Source organism: Siphateles boraxobius, unplaced genomic scaffold, assembly GCF_051911475.1.
Source record: "Siphateles boraxobius isolate OS27281-9 unplaced genomic scaffold, OSU_SipBor_1 24, whole genome shotgun sequence".
In the NCBI taxonomy this organism is placed as follows: domain Eukaryota; kingdom Metazoa; phylum Chordata; class Actinopteri; order Cypriniformes; family Leuciscidae; genus Siphateles; species Siphateles boraxobius.
In genome coordinates this window covers 2,047,260-2,061,440 of record NW_027508855.1, presented here as the reverse complement: position 1 = coordinate 2,061,440, position 14,181 = coordinate 2,047,260, and the positions used below count along the sequence as shown (strand labels likewise).

The 14,181-nt window shown below is 42.1% G+C and overlaps 1 protein-coding gene across 1 annotated transcript in view; it reads left to right on the top strand.

Annotated features, from left to right (window-relative positions):
* LOC143748638 (multiple epidermal growth factor-like domains protein 9) overlaps positions 1-14,181 on the top strand; it is a 140,223-nt gene that overhangs the window by 123,616 nt on the left and 2,426 nt on the right. Inside the window, exon 5 of the mRNA XM_077240704.1 lies at positions 10,078-10,347. Coding sequence (XP_077096819.1) covers positions 10,078-10,347 — 270 coding nt within the window. The remainder of the gene's footprint in view (positions 1-10,077; positions 10,348-14,181) is intronic.

Here is a 14,181-nt window from a genome sequence, read left to right as displayed (position 1 = left end):
GAGTTTCGTCCTCACAAGTTGTGACAGCGCGTGTCTACTCTACGCCATTCAAGGATTTGGAATAATATTTTGGTGAGTTTATATTGCTTCGTCGGTGACACTCTGTGCCTCTCGTTGCTATCCGGAGGCTTCTGTTTTCCGCGCGTATGAGTTAACGGTCTCCCGTTACTCTATTAGAGTGTTTTTGTCTCAAATCCATTTTACACTTTCTGTCCCTCGATTCAATCCGCCGGCCATTTTAGACACTTTTTATCTTTTTCGTGAGATATTTGTTGGTATTACCTGTCGGTTCACCCGAGGTAATCGTTTTATTTAATTTTTTATTATTTTTTATCCCGCTTAACTCACCTTAAGGTGCTATCCGAGGGTGTTATTAGCGCGTAACTATGGCTCACGGCTCGATCGCCACTGGTTTTCCACTGACTTGTAGGCTGTGCCCTAATAATCTTCTCCCTGACGGCGGTCATGACTTCTGCCCGTCGTGTTTGGGTATTCAACATCTGCGAGAGACTCTCACGGACCGGTGCGTGCACTGCAGCCTTTTGCCTATGTCGGAACGACGGCTACGTCTTGCCGAGTTAGACCCTAATTCAACAGTAAAACTTGGGCAGTTAGATGTACCCCCTTCACGCACTCTGAAGCGCAGGGCGTCGGCGGCAGCGGGTGTTCCCCTTCCAGCTAAGAAGGCCAAATCGCGAGGTGATGAGCATTCACATGTTGAGAAAGGTTCACTTTCTACGACGGTGTCGATGCTTTCTTCAGAAATGGCAGAGCTGAAACGCCTGCTTCACTCGCTTCAGCCTGTCGCATCTACTACACCTGCACATGAGGATGAGAATGTTCGGAATCAAGAAGCTGTGGAAGAGTCTCTTGATTCCCCTTGTTTTTCTCATCGTTCAGAGTTTGATGTGCTTTCTACAAGTGCTTCAGATTCCTTTTTCCATGATCATGGGAATACTATGGATATTGCTGCGCAACCCTCAGCTCAGGCTGTTTTCACTGGCTACCCAGCAGCAGAGGGGTCTAGTGGGGGATCAGTTCAGTCGTCTGGACAAGCCCAGCCCTCCTCCGATGATACTTTGTCTGTGCTTCGCATGGCAGCTGCTCGTCTAGGACTTGATGAGTCACCTGTCCAATCCACCCAAACGAATGTGTTTTTCAGACAGACCACAGCTGCAACTTCTTTTGCCATGCCACCATGTAAGGATTTTGTGGCTGAATTCTCAAATGCTCTCACTGGTTCTGGTCCGCCGAAGCGGCGCTCTAAGATTGTTTGAACGCTAGCATCTATGGCTGAAGCAGATTCTATCGGGGTGGGTCGTGCTCCGGAAATAGAGCAGCCTGTGGCAGCTTTGGTGGTGTCTCCTGATGAGGCTCTAGGAGGGAATGTGCGATGTCCCAGTGCGCAGTGCGGTCGTACGGATTCCTTGCTAAAAAAGGCATATGAGTCTGTTGCTTACATTACTCAAGCAGAAAACACAATCTGCCAGTTACTTCTTGCTGCCACCAGTACGCTGGAACCTGCAAATGCAGATCCACCTATTTCACAATTCCTCCAAACTGCTCTGTTGGTTACAGGCCATGTGACCCGCGAGCTGGGTAGTCTTACAGCCACGCTTCTGGCAGCCCGCCGCCAAGTGTGGCTTGCCCAAGCACGACTGCCGGAGGACTGTAAGAAAACCTTGAGAGATCTTCCTTTTGTTCCTGGGCATCTTTTTGGTCCGAATGTTCCGGAACTGTTGGAAAAGAGGGTAAAGCTGTCTGAAGCTACTCATCAACTGACGCAGGTGCAGCTTAACCCTACCTTTAGGATGTCAGCGGTTCAGACCCGACATCACTATGCCACATCGGAGCTACGTTTCCGCCGGCACGCTACACCGCACCACAGCCCCCACAAAGACCTCGTGTTCCTGAAGATGCGAGAGTTTTTCGCCCACCTCATCGTCAGTTTCCGGGAGGACCCCGTCAGCGTCCCCCCGCGACCACTGAAAATCGTACACATAAAGCTTGAGACAGTCAGGCCGGCGGACGATCGTTTTTCTATAGATCAACTGGAGTACTGGAGATCCAACACAACAGACCCCTGGGTGTTGGCAACTCTGAGCAGGGGATATACTCTACAATTTCGACGCCGGCCTCCCAGATTTTTAAGAATCGTTCCTACGATTGTCAGAGAAGCGGTTCGCGCAGTGGCTCTCTCTCTGGAAATTTGTTCACTGCTAGAGAAGGGAGCTATAGAAAAAGTTCATCCCCTCGTTCAGGGAGACGGGTTCTATTCAACATATTTTCTTGTTCCAAAGAAGGACGGTGGTTTCCGCCCAATTCTAGATTTGAGGCTTCTGAATTTGTTCCTGAAGGTCCTTCCTTTTCGAATGCTGCGCACAGCCGATGTTCTCCGGTCTGTGACGGCAGACGATTGGTTTGTAAGTGTCGACCTGAAGGATGCATACTTTCACGTCCCAATTGCTGTGCATCACAGAAAGTTTCAGCGTTTCAGTTTCCTGAATCAAGCTTGACAGTTCAAGGTGCTACCCTTCGGCCTTTCTCTTACTCCTCGCGTCTTCACAAGGTGTGTGAGTGCGGCTCTGTCCCCTCTTTGGATGAGAGGACTGCGTATCCTTCCTTATCTGGACGACTGGCTTCTCTGTGCCCCCACAGAGCGGCAGGCTGTACAAGACTCCAGAGTGCTTTTGAGACATGTGCAGATGCTGGGTTTTTCTGTGAACGAGAAAAAGAGCCGTCTGATTCCATCACAGACCACTACGTTTCAAGGATTGACCCTGAATTCCTGCCTAGTGTCTGCCTCCCTGTCTCAGGATCGTGTGACGAACATTCTGCTTTCGCCCGGGTGTGTCTTTGCAGTACGAGGTGGTCCTACGACTGATAGGGATGTTAACAGCGGCTACAGTGGTGATCCCCCTGGGTTTACTCCACCTCAGACCACTCCAATTATGGAACAACAGTTTGCGGCTAGATCCCACCAGACATCGCCATCGACTGGTTATGATTTCCCACCATTGCATATGTGAGTTGAGGCGGTGGAGACGGTTAGAGTTCCTAAAGGCAGGAGTGCCCCTGGGTGTTGTTCCCTCTCGTCAGGAGTTGGTCACAACAGATGCTTCCCTCACAGGATGGGGGGCAACGTGGAATCGGAGGGGTATTTGTGGGCGCTGGACAACAATTCAGGCCACAGAACATATCAACCTGCTAGAACTAAGGGCAGTGTTCTTGGCTCTAAAGTACTTCATGCCGCTTCTGGCAGGCCGCCATGTTCTCGTTCGGTCAGACAATACCTCAACAGTGTTCCATCTGAATCACCAGGGCGGCACGAGATCCCTCAGGTCTCTACTGCTGACTCACGAGATTCTGACATGGTATCAGCCACGACTCGCTTCACTGAGGGAAGCTCATATTCCAGGAGCGTGCAATCAGACTGCAGATGCTCTTTCCAGGGATCAAGTACATCCAGGAGAATGGAGGCTTCATCCAGAGGTAGTGCAGGAGATCTGGCTACGATTTGGAAGAGCAGAAGTGGATCTTTTTGCTTCAGAGATGACCACCCACTGTCGCTTATGGTTCGCAAGGACAGAAGTGTCCAGCCCCCTGGGCCAGGATGCGCTGTCTCACGAATGGCCGAAATGCCTGCTCTATGCGTTTCCACCTTTCCCTCTGTTATGGGAGACGTTGCACAGGATCTCCCTGTGCAAGCACAGACTGTTACTCGTGGCACCACGATGGCCAGCCAGACCGTGGTTTCCTTTGTTGCTGAGACTTCTGACAGGCAATCCATGGAAGCTTCCCCCAAGGAAGGACCTCCCCTCCCAGCTGGAGACCAGTGTCTGGCACCCGGACCCGACTCATCTGCAGCTTTGGGTCTGGCCATTGGGTTAAATCCTTCCCTGGAGCATTGTGACCCTGCTGTTATTCACACCATCTCTAATGCTAGGGCTTCTTCCACACGACAGATTTATGCTTCCCGTTGGAAGCCTTTTTCTGCATGGTGTAAGGAACGGGGGCTTGTTCCTGCAACATGCGATATTCCAAGTATCTTAAGCTTTCTTCAGCGTTTACTGGAGGAAGGAAAAGCAGCTTCCACGTTGAAAGTGTACGTTGCTGCAATTTCTGCATATCATGTTCCAGTTGGTGGCTCTTCTCTTGGCTCTCACAGTCTTGTCTGCAGTTTTCTGAAGGGCGCGCGCTGTCTGAACCCTGCTCGGAATCCTCATTTTCCTGTGTGGGATTTGTCACTCGTGCTTGCATTCCTGTGCTCCCCCCAATTTGAGCCCTTGCAAAGCATTGACATTAAATGGTTGTCCTTGAAGACTTCTTTTTTGTTAGCTATTGCTACTGCGAAGCGAGTCAGTGAGTTGCACGCATTGTCTGTTAGTGAACTGTGCTTGCGTTGGTTACCGGATGACTCCGGGGTGGTTCTACGACCCAATCCTTCTTTTCTTCCGAAGGTCCTTCTTCCTCAGTTCATAAATCAGCACATTGAATTGGCTTCCTTTCAGACTTCAGGGTCTGATTCAAGTGCGCAACTTTTGTGACCTGTTCGGGCATTGAAGTGTTATGTGAACTCTACTGTTCAATTTAGACAGTCAGACCATTTATTTGTCTGCCATGGTGGTGTGAAAAAAGGTGCTCCGGTGTCGAAGCAGAGGTTGTCGAACTGGATAGTAGAGACCATTACGCTGGCTTACAAGGTGGCAGGGAGACCACTGCCCTGGAGACTAACTCGCCATTCCACTAGGGCCATTTCATCTTCATGGGCTGTTTTTAGAGGAGTTTCCCTGGTGGATATCTGCACTGCCGCTACCTGGGCTTCTCCGTGCACGTTTGCCCGGTTTTATAAGGTCAACATTGCGGCACATCATGCCGTTAGTTCTGCGGTTCTTCTGGAGCAGCCTTAATTTCATCAGGTGGGTGGCATTCCTCATGACTATGTTGGTATGTGTCATCCATAGTGTTTACACTGCCTCTGGCGGTCAATAAGAATGAAACGGAACGCTAGTTACGCATGTAACTGTGGTTCTGTGAATTCTGGATGACAGCCAGAGTTCTCAGTCACTCGGAATGCGTGAGAAAGGCGTACCGAGGTAGAGTGCTGAGCTACTATAGCTTTTACCCTCCAGGGCTCAGCATACGTCACGCCACATGACTTTGTTGGTATATTCTCTCGACCTATCTAGCTGGCGCTGCGATAATCCATAGTGTTTACACTGCCTCTGGCGGTCATCCAGAATTCACAGAACTACAGTTAAATGCGTAACTAGCATTCTTTCTACTCATCCAGGAATCCTGAAAAAATGTATTATGGTTTCCACAAAAATATTAAGCAGCACAACTGTTTTCAACATTTGATAATATTAAAAAATGTTTCTTGAGCAGTAAATCAGTATTTAGACTGATTTCTGAAGGATCATCTGACCCTGAAGACTGGAGTAATGATCAGTAATGAGCTTTGATTACAGAAATAAATTACATTTTAAAATATATTCAGATAGACACCAGTTATTTTAAATTGTAATAATATTTCACAATGTTACTGTTTTATGTTACGGTGTTTTTTATCAAATAAATGCAGCCTTGGTGAGCATAAGAAACTTTTCAAAAACAGAAGAAGAAAAATCTTACTGACCACAAACTTTTGAATGTATGTATGTATATGTGTGTGTGTATATTATATTTATTTGTCATAAGCTTTTGACATCATCCAAGACTTTCTTTCCCAGCTACTGAAAACATCTCACTTATTTTAAGGCAGAAATTAAAATATGTACAGTCGCAGCAGAGTTCAAGTGGCATTTGCTTGTAGTTTAAATATTAATTCAATCATTCCCAACTGAAATTTCCTCAGCAAATTGTATTGTCCTTTTTCTTTACAAGTGTTACAGATTTTCTCTGCTCTCCTTGCTAATGCTAGATTTCCTGAGTGAAATGCATGCTTGATTTGCATATGCTGGCTGAATTTGCATTGGATATGACCTAGCACTGGTTGGCTTGTTATCTGCCACGCAGTGTCAGTTGCTATCATTTTGATGAAGTCGCTAGCTTTGTTCCACCAGAGCTTCAGCTTTGATTCAGCAGTCTGTGAAAAAGTATTTTATTTGTCACTGCTGTTTTCTTTCTGTCCGCCCCTTATGATAGACAGATGAGAGAGTGAAGCATACACAATGAGCCCTTAAAATAAGCAGATATTTAAAACATGAAAATATAGGACAATAACTCTTCATATATAGAGAGCAGAAGAATAATTTGACTCTATTCACTTACTCCGTGTAATTATTGTTTACTGTACATTTAAATGTATTTCTAAAACCATTATGTATGTTATTACTCTGTCTTTACTCTTAACTATTTGTTCATTATGTGTTTTTTTGAATTCTCACTTTGGTCAGTAAGTGTGAAAAATGTTGGAACGATTATAGCTGTGAGCATGTCCATACCTTTGAGATGGTGTGTCAAACGTTGCGTCTGTGTGCCTATGCTTGTGACGCTGAAAAAGCTACTAGGTAAAAGTCACCACCACACTAAAGAAGCTGCTGCTGGCGATGTAATTATGAGATGGTTAAACATTGGCTAGCCTCATTTTAGACATTATCGTCACGAGTCACATCAACATAAGGAAGAATATCTTGTGTCACCGGAAATGTTTGTATGCTGTAACATGTTGGCACATATGCTGTGCTGAGCAGCTTTTAGTTTTTTGTCAAGTTTTTGCTGGTGACGAAAGAAACGAAAAACAGCTTTTGGGAATAAATACATAAAGGTGAGACCAAACAAAAGGAGCCTGTCTGTCTGTGTCTGTCTGTGTGTGTGTGTGTGCGTCCGTGCGTGCGTGTGCGTTTGTGTTTGTGCGTGTGTTTGTGTGTGTATGTCCAATGATTTCAGTCTGGTTACCAACAGCTCAAGTAGTCAGTTTCTTTTCTCTTTGTACTTTCATTCTCTTGTGTGAAAGTTTTTAATTCTGTATTGGGATAATAGTTTTAAGTTGAAAGAGCTCAGAGGAGCTCTTTGTGCCTACAGGGCTGTTTTACTGTCGGGATGATGTATATCTAAATGGGCTGTTTTCTGCCTCAGTCTCTCTCCGTCCTTTGTGTCATTATCTTACCATGATGGTTATTGCCCTCATGCTTGAGAAATGTGGAAAATTGGTCCTTCCAGTGTAGTAGTCCCTGGGTCTACATCACTGCCTGGAGGTTTGGGTTTTATATCCTGCTGTCGACTGTATGCAGGTGCTGAGTCTGGGCAAATGATGATAGGATTTAGGCTCATAGCGCTCCCTTGATTCACTGGCCTTCTCCATATGTAATGTAAAAACTGCCTCTCTGCTAGATATATTTGATTCACAGCAGATGCCGCATACAGTCTGTCTTATTGCTTCTAGTTCGCTCTTTATGTATGGCTCAACATGGTTTTTGCTTTAAAGCGGCACTATGCAGGATTTCTGTTTTTGTCAAACAGCGATCCCTAGAGTCGCTGTAGAGTACTTGTATATAATGTTACTGTCGTAAACACCACTCACGCAGAGTGTATCTGCACTCACGGCCTCAGTCTGCACTTCATAATAATAAAGTAGCCTACCGCGTTAGGCTTACCTGAGCCTAAATGCCAGATGACACCAATAAAGTGTATCATGTATGTCGTATTATTTCGCAGGGCTCTCAAGTTTTGAAGACAGGCAAGAGTGACATCCAGCCGACAGATACATTTTTGTCATTGGTTGTTGCCTTAAATCTTACCCAGATACAATAGTGCTATTTTCTGATTGGCTATTGTGTAGCTCGACGAACAACACCAAAGGAGACGCGCTTGATTCCTGCCGGTTCCACAGTGAGAGCGGCGCGGCCAGAGGTTTGGCATATTAAATATATTACAAATTGTTTTTCAGCGTAAGAAATACAATGTGTGGGGGGAGATCGTGACAAAAGACCGAAATGAGTGACTGTCACGCTCAATGCGTGACACGCTCACGGCGGTCCGCCGGCCCAAAGTTGTAAGGGTGGTTTTGCGGCTCACAGGCACCCGGGGGGTGCGAGACGACCACCATTCAACACAAAATCAGTAATATAAACATTACAATGACTCCATAGCTGTTCGGTTAAGGTAAAAAAAATTACTTAGTTCTGCTTTAACTGTCCCTTTCATCTTTCTTCCTACTTCTTAGTTCTTCTCTCTCATATTCCTTTTATTTTACCTCTTATTCATTGGGCTGGAGTATAAAATCGATTGTTAAATTTAGTTTTTAAATTCTGGTACGAGTACAATGTTGTTGATTTTTTTATTTTTTTATTATTTTTTATTATAATTGTGTGTGTGTGTGTGTGTGTGTGTGTGTGTGTGTGTGTGTGTGTGTGTGTGTGTGTGTGTGTGTGTGTGTGTGTGTGTGTGTGTGTGTGTGTGTGTGTGTGTGTGTGTGTGTGTGTGTGTACTTTTGTATTTGTTAATGTCCTTATTTGTTATTAAGGCTATCCTGTCATTCAAAATGTACATTACACTACTGGGGCCAGTAAGAGTTTTCATGTTGAAATGTATAATTTTGTTCTGTAAGGATCCTGTAAATTGATCAAAGGTGTCAGTAAAAACATTTATACTGTTACAAAAGATTGCAAAAGAAAATGCTGGGGGGTAAAAAAAATATATATATATATTTATTTATTTACTGTTTTCAACATTGATAATAATAATGTTTCTTGAGCACTAAATCACATAATTTCAAACAATTCTTTTAAATTGTAATCATATTTCACCATATTACTGTTTTTTTATCAAATAAATACAGCCTTGTTGAGCATAAGAGACTTCAAAAACACTCAAAAATATAATTGACCCCAAACTTTTGAATGGTAATGTATACTCTATTACTTTATTTAGTTACTTTATTATTTTGAAAATGTATCTAAGTGCTCCCCAGATCAGTGCAGGAAATGCAAAAAGCGTTTACAGATTCTGTATGGGCCCGCCAATTAGTTTTGCCAAAAGAAGGAGATAGAAAAACATGTTTGGTTGAGGCTGTTGTTCTCGTTAAATCGCCTCTTCTGGTTCATCTCTCCTATTTATTTCATCACAGAGAGTAATCACTTAAAATGAGCACTAGATGACAACAAATTTCCTTAGTGTGTGATATTGCTCTTGAGAATAATGTGTCTCACCATTGGCATTCAAGTACTTTAGAATACACATGTAGAGTAGTACGCTATAAATGTATCAGTAGTTCCTCAGTACTTTCCCAGAAGTCATATAATCATCATGCTGATTTTATGATGTCTCTTTGGTTGCAAGTGGTTTAATTGCAGTGGCAGGTCACACTATACACACTATATATACTTTCAGTTCCCACCCTTTATGTGACATTTCTGTCCCATGAATACAGAACAGCTGAAAGTTCATGATCGTTTTTGTTAGGTTTGTTAGAAATGGAAAAACAACATTTATGCATTAATCATATCATCTTGTTTTTTTAGCACTATTCCTAGTGGACAACTGACAAATGTAAAATTTCTAAAACATTCATATTATATATATTTTCATCATAGTTGTGTGATCAGACAAAAAGAAAGATGTTTATCTTTAAAAGCAGGTTTCAAAGTGGATGTCTTTATTTACTGTACAGTTTGTGTGTGTTCTACTTTATTTTAGTTGCAGTAGTGCTGTTGAAGACTTTAGGTAGTACTTTTGCATGGGGAAGGGTGTCTTCACATAATTTCACTTAAGCTTAAGTCATCGGACCTTTTCAAAGCCCGGATTTTGCCAGTTGGATGATAACTTGGTCTGCAGTCAAATGAAAAGGAGATAACACTTTTACAGAGTGATTGGAGGATGATAGGTTAATCTGACAACTCAATATAGGCTTATATAAACAAAGACCTCAGTTTCCCTTCATACTGCCTTCTGCATCCTTATAAGATTCTGCCACCTGTTGGTCAAATGAACTCCTGTGTCTCTAAATGTCATTTTTTTATAGCAGAAGTCCTCTGGCAATTTCAGTAAAAATGTCTTGTACACTTTTTTTTTTACCAGAAGGTGTGTCTGGTTCCTCTAATTCACCCTAACCTTTCTTTGTGTACACGTGTTTAGACTCAAACGGCCTGCCATTCTGTATCCAGTGCAAGCCGGAGTACCAGGGTCCCAACTGTGAGCAGTGTAGTGATGGCTTCTACAACGCCGACAGCATCTGCCTTCCCTGTAACTGCAGCGGGAACGGAGACCCCCGCTTGTCCCCTCGGATCTGTCACCCGGACACGGGCCACTGCCTGAGCTGCATCAACAACACTACGGGCCCGCACTGCGAGCGCTGCGCAGAGGGCTTCACGGGGGACGCGCTCACAAGGAACTGCACTCGTACAGGTGAGAGCCAAAGACTATACATTTAGGCTAATATGCATAAAAACTCTAGTGATAATAATGGATTGATTTTTGCTACTGGAAGGGATATTCGAGCTGTTCCGAATCAGTCATTGATTGATATATCGCAGGTTTCTTTTCTTTTTTTGTTGGTAAAATTGCAGCTGTACTTAAAATTCTTTTGTGTGTGCTCATTCATATCATTTTCAACAATTCAATTAAAGAGGAAGTTGTAACTGTAAAACTATAATTTGTCAGTGCAGTAGTTAGAGCCACCTCTACATGACTTTGTAATGAAGAAAAGTGAAGTGAACACCAGTTGAGAGATTTTGAATCTCTCTCTCTCTCTCTCTCTCTCTCTCTCTCTCTCTCTCTCTCTCTCTCTCTCTCTCTCTCTTTCTCTGACATTTTCTCATGCATTTGGTGCGGTTTCAGTTGTGAACCATATTGCAGTGTATTGAATATATCATGCATCATGGAGACCTTGATGTTATCCAGGAAGGAACTGAACTTGAGATATATTAATATTTTTAATCACCTATTTCAAGGGGTGAGCTTGCATGTTAAGTGACTGTGGTTATCAGAGAGAGGAAAGTTGTTGTAGAATGACTAATCCCAGATCAGCGTTCTGACTCATTACATCCGTCTGTGCGCACCGGATTCTATCAGTGGTGAACTGTGAAGAGGACAGATCACACGTTCCCAGGGCTCGACATAAGCGATGGCCCGGGGCCAGTAAAAGAGTATGTCGGGCTAGTTGATTGCCCAGTCACTGGCCCGCGCGGGCCATCAGCAAAACAAACAGCAAACATCATACACAGTGGCACAAAGAGTGTCAATGTTACTTCAGGTTATTTATAAAGTGTTAAAATGTCAAAGAACTACGAGGCTGATACAAGTAAGAGGACATTCCTAGTAGGGTTGGGCGGTATATCGAGTTTGTAGCCTACAATATATCGATTTTTATTAAACGATATGGAATGAGGCAATACCGTTTATATGGATACAGTAGTTTGATACGAGCACATCTGAAAAATAGCGGAGTACGCAGTGTGACCTCCTGCAGTGAAAGTACATAGTACAATTAGTCCTAAACATGACACAAGCATATATTAAGCGCTTCAAAATAACTGGTAAGATATAGTTAACAAGTTTACAGCAGCTTGCCCTGCGGATGCTCTGACAGATGGGCTACTGTTGCTGACTGACAGATAAATACTTGCGCTGTTTAATGCGTTTGAGACGTGGTGCTTTCCTCAGTGCTTAACTTACATTTCACAGGTATATTCTCCATCTGTAAATGTTAAAAAGTCAAACAAATATGTCCATTTCACTGTCAGGAGAGGACGAGCTTCTGCAAATGAATCTCCGCTAATATTCAAGCTTCCGTTAAAGTGTAACTAAACCCTAAACCAACTTTTTTTAGTTAATGATCTGTAAGAATGGGGCTTTATTAGTGCTGTTCATTGATTCGAGTAACTTTTTTGACATTTGTGTATCGAGTGTTTTAATTCTACAATATATGGTGTAAAAACGTCTGAGTGCTGCCCTCTTCAGGTTGAACGGTGGCTACTGCAGTTGAGTTTTCCTATTGGATGTTTGTGGTGGTTTGTGACGTAAGGGGTGGTTGGTGACGTAGACAGGTTCCATACAAAGAGATGCGTCTCAGGTGCACGCCCCCCTCTGCTGGGCTCTGCCCACTTTTCCAGCATTTTTCAAATATTGCCAGTGGGTGGAGTCAGGCTCTGACCAGGGGTTTAGTTACCCTTTAATGAGCGCTGCCAAACAGACGAGCACAATAGAATAGTAGCGCAATAATTCTGACTAAAATATACATATTGCAAAAGCATTATTTTTGTTTTTAGATTGTAATGTTACAATGTTAGAATGTAATGTGATTTTAACCACCTTTTTGCACATAATATATTGCATAGCCTACATTACATTCCTTATAGTTATTTCCATATCCTTCCACATCAACATTGTTTTGTTCTTCATTTTTTCTTCATTGACAGCCATAAATGTTAAACGAATGACAAAAATAATCAGGCAAACTAATATACTTTTGTCTAATTTCACCATTTTGAAGTGAAAATAGGCCTATGTAACGTTACTCATCACTCATGTAATGTAATAATTAGTTTACTGTCATTGTGAGGGGACAAGAAAAATTTATCCTAATGTATACAATAAATACAGTTTAATGGGAAAGTGCTTTTCCTTATATTTTTTTCAGGGCCAGTAAAAATATAGAGGGCCCAGCAAAACTCTGATCTACTGGCCCTGGGGGCCACTGGGGATTTTTTTTTATGTTGAGCCCTGCACGTTCCCATAGGCAGGCTGACTCGGGCTGTCAAACAGTAAACAAGGACGCAGGGTGGATATATGAAAGAGAGAGGATGAAGAAAAGTCAGCCAAATCCACACTCCATTTCGTCAATCTTTCCACTCTGCCAACAATAATAAATCCTCCTTTTTTGACCTGTCTGAGCTCCTTATCCAGATGTTCTGCTGATACAGAACAACCATGTTGCCATTCACTGCTGATAATGGTACTCTGTAATGGAACTCCATGTGGAAATGTTGACTTTCCAACAATGGTTGAAAAATCTTTGAAATAGCATCTCCCATAATGGCAGTGTTGTTTTAGTTAACTAAATGAAAACTTTCCCGTCCTGATGATTACTATTTTAAATATTATATGAAAAACTAATTTCAAAACTTCTTACCTTGGTAACTAACTGAAATAATTATAGTAGTACCGGTAGTTGAAATACTAAAATGCCAAAAATTAAAAATTAAAAATAAATGAAAGCTATATATATATATATATATATATATATAAACTAACAAAATTACGGAAACAAACTATAATTAAAAATAAAAATGTACAAATACAAGCACATTAAAAATATGAATAAATACTATAATAGTACTTAAATAATAAAACTAACATGTTTTCTGAGGTGAATGGCTGAAGTATGTTTTCAGTCTACACGGCATACAGTCTGACATTGTCTGTTCTCTGCTGAACAGATGGAATCGCTCTTGCCTGTGCATCTTCTTCCAGTTTGCAGCATCTGTTCTCTACATTACACTAGATCAGGGTGGGATCAGGGGTGGGATCATGGTCCCCTCCACATGGGACTGTCTTTCTGCTCTCACCCTCCTTTATTCTCTTGATCTTTCATTTATAACATATATTGCAATTTTCTTAGTATTCACTGGCAGTGATGTTAACTTTTAGTATGAAATGTTATAAGTCTGAAAATACTGTTTTTGGTTGCATGTTTTAAAAATGCACTAGTGAAAGATGGAACAATTTAAAAGTAATGTCTCAAATGTTTATCAAAACGATTGTAGATGTAGAATTAATTGTGCATGCTTTAGGTAGAGTATATAGCTACAAGCTTTTTTATGTAATATGGACTTGTTCAATATACATTACCATTTAAAAACCGAGTACGATTTTTTTTAGGGTGACATTTTAATTATTCATTTTAATTATTCATTTTAATTATAATACAATTATTATAATATATTCATATTTTAGTGGAAGCTCAAATGTGCATTAACTTCCATGTTTATCAAATGTGATGTGCCTTATGTATGTGTTTGATCTGTAAACTCGCGCTCGATCGGCCCAAAGTCCGGCATCCAACCAGCACGGAAGGTCTTTATGCGTTACTGTCTTTTTTAGAATGACAGAATTTTAATTTTTGGGTGATATCTATAAGTACGTGAAATTTGCTGCATTTCAAAGCAAAAAATAATTTTCAGACACAAGTCTTTTTGAATGATTCATTAAAAGATCTGTGAGAGACATTTATTTGTGAAT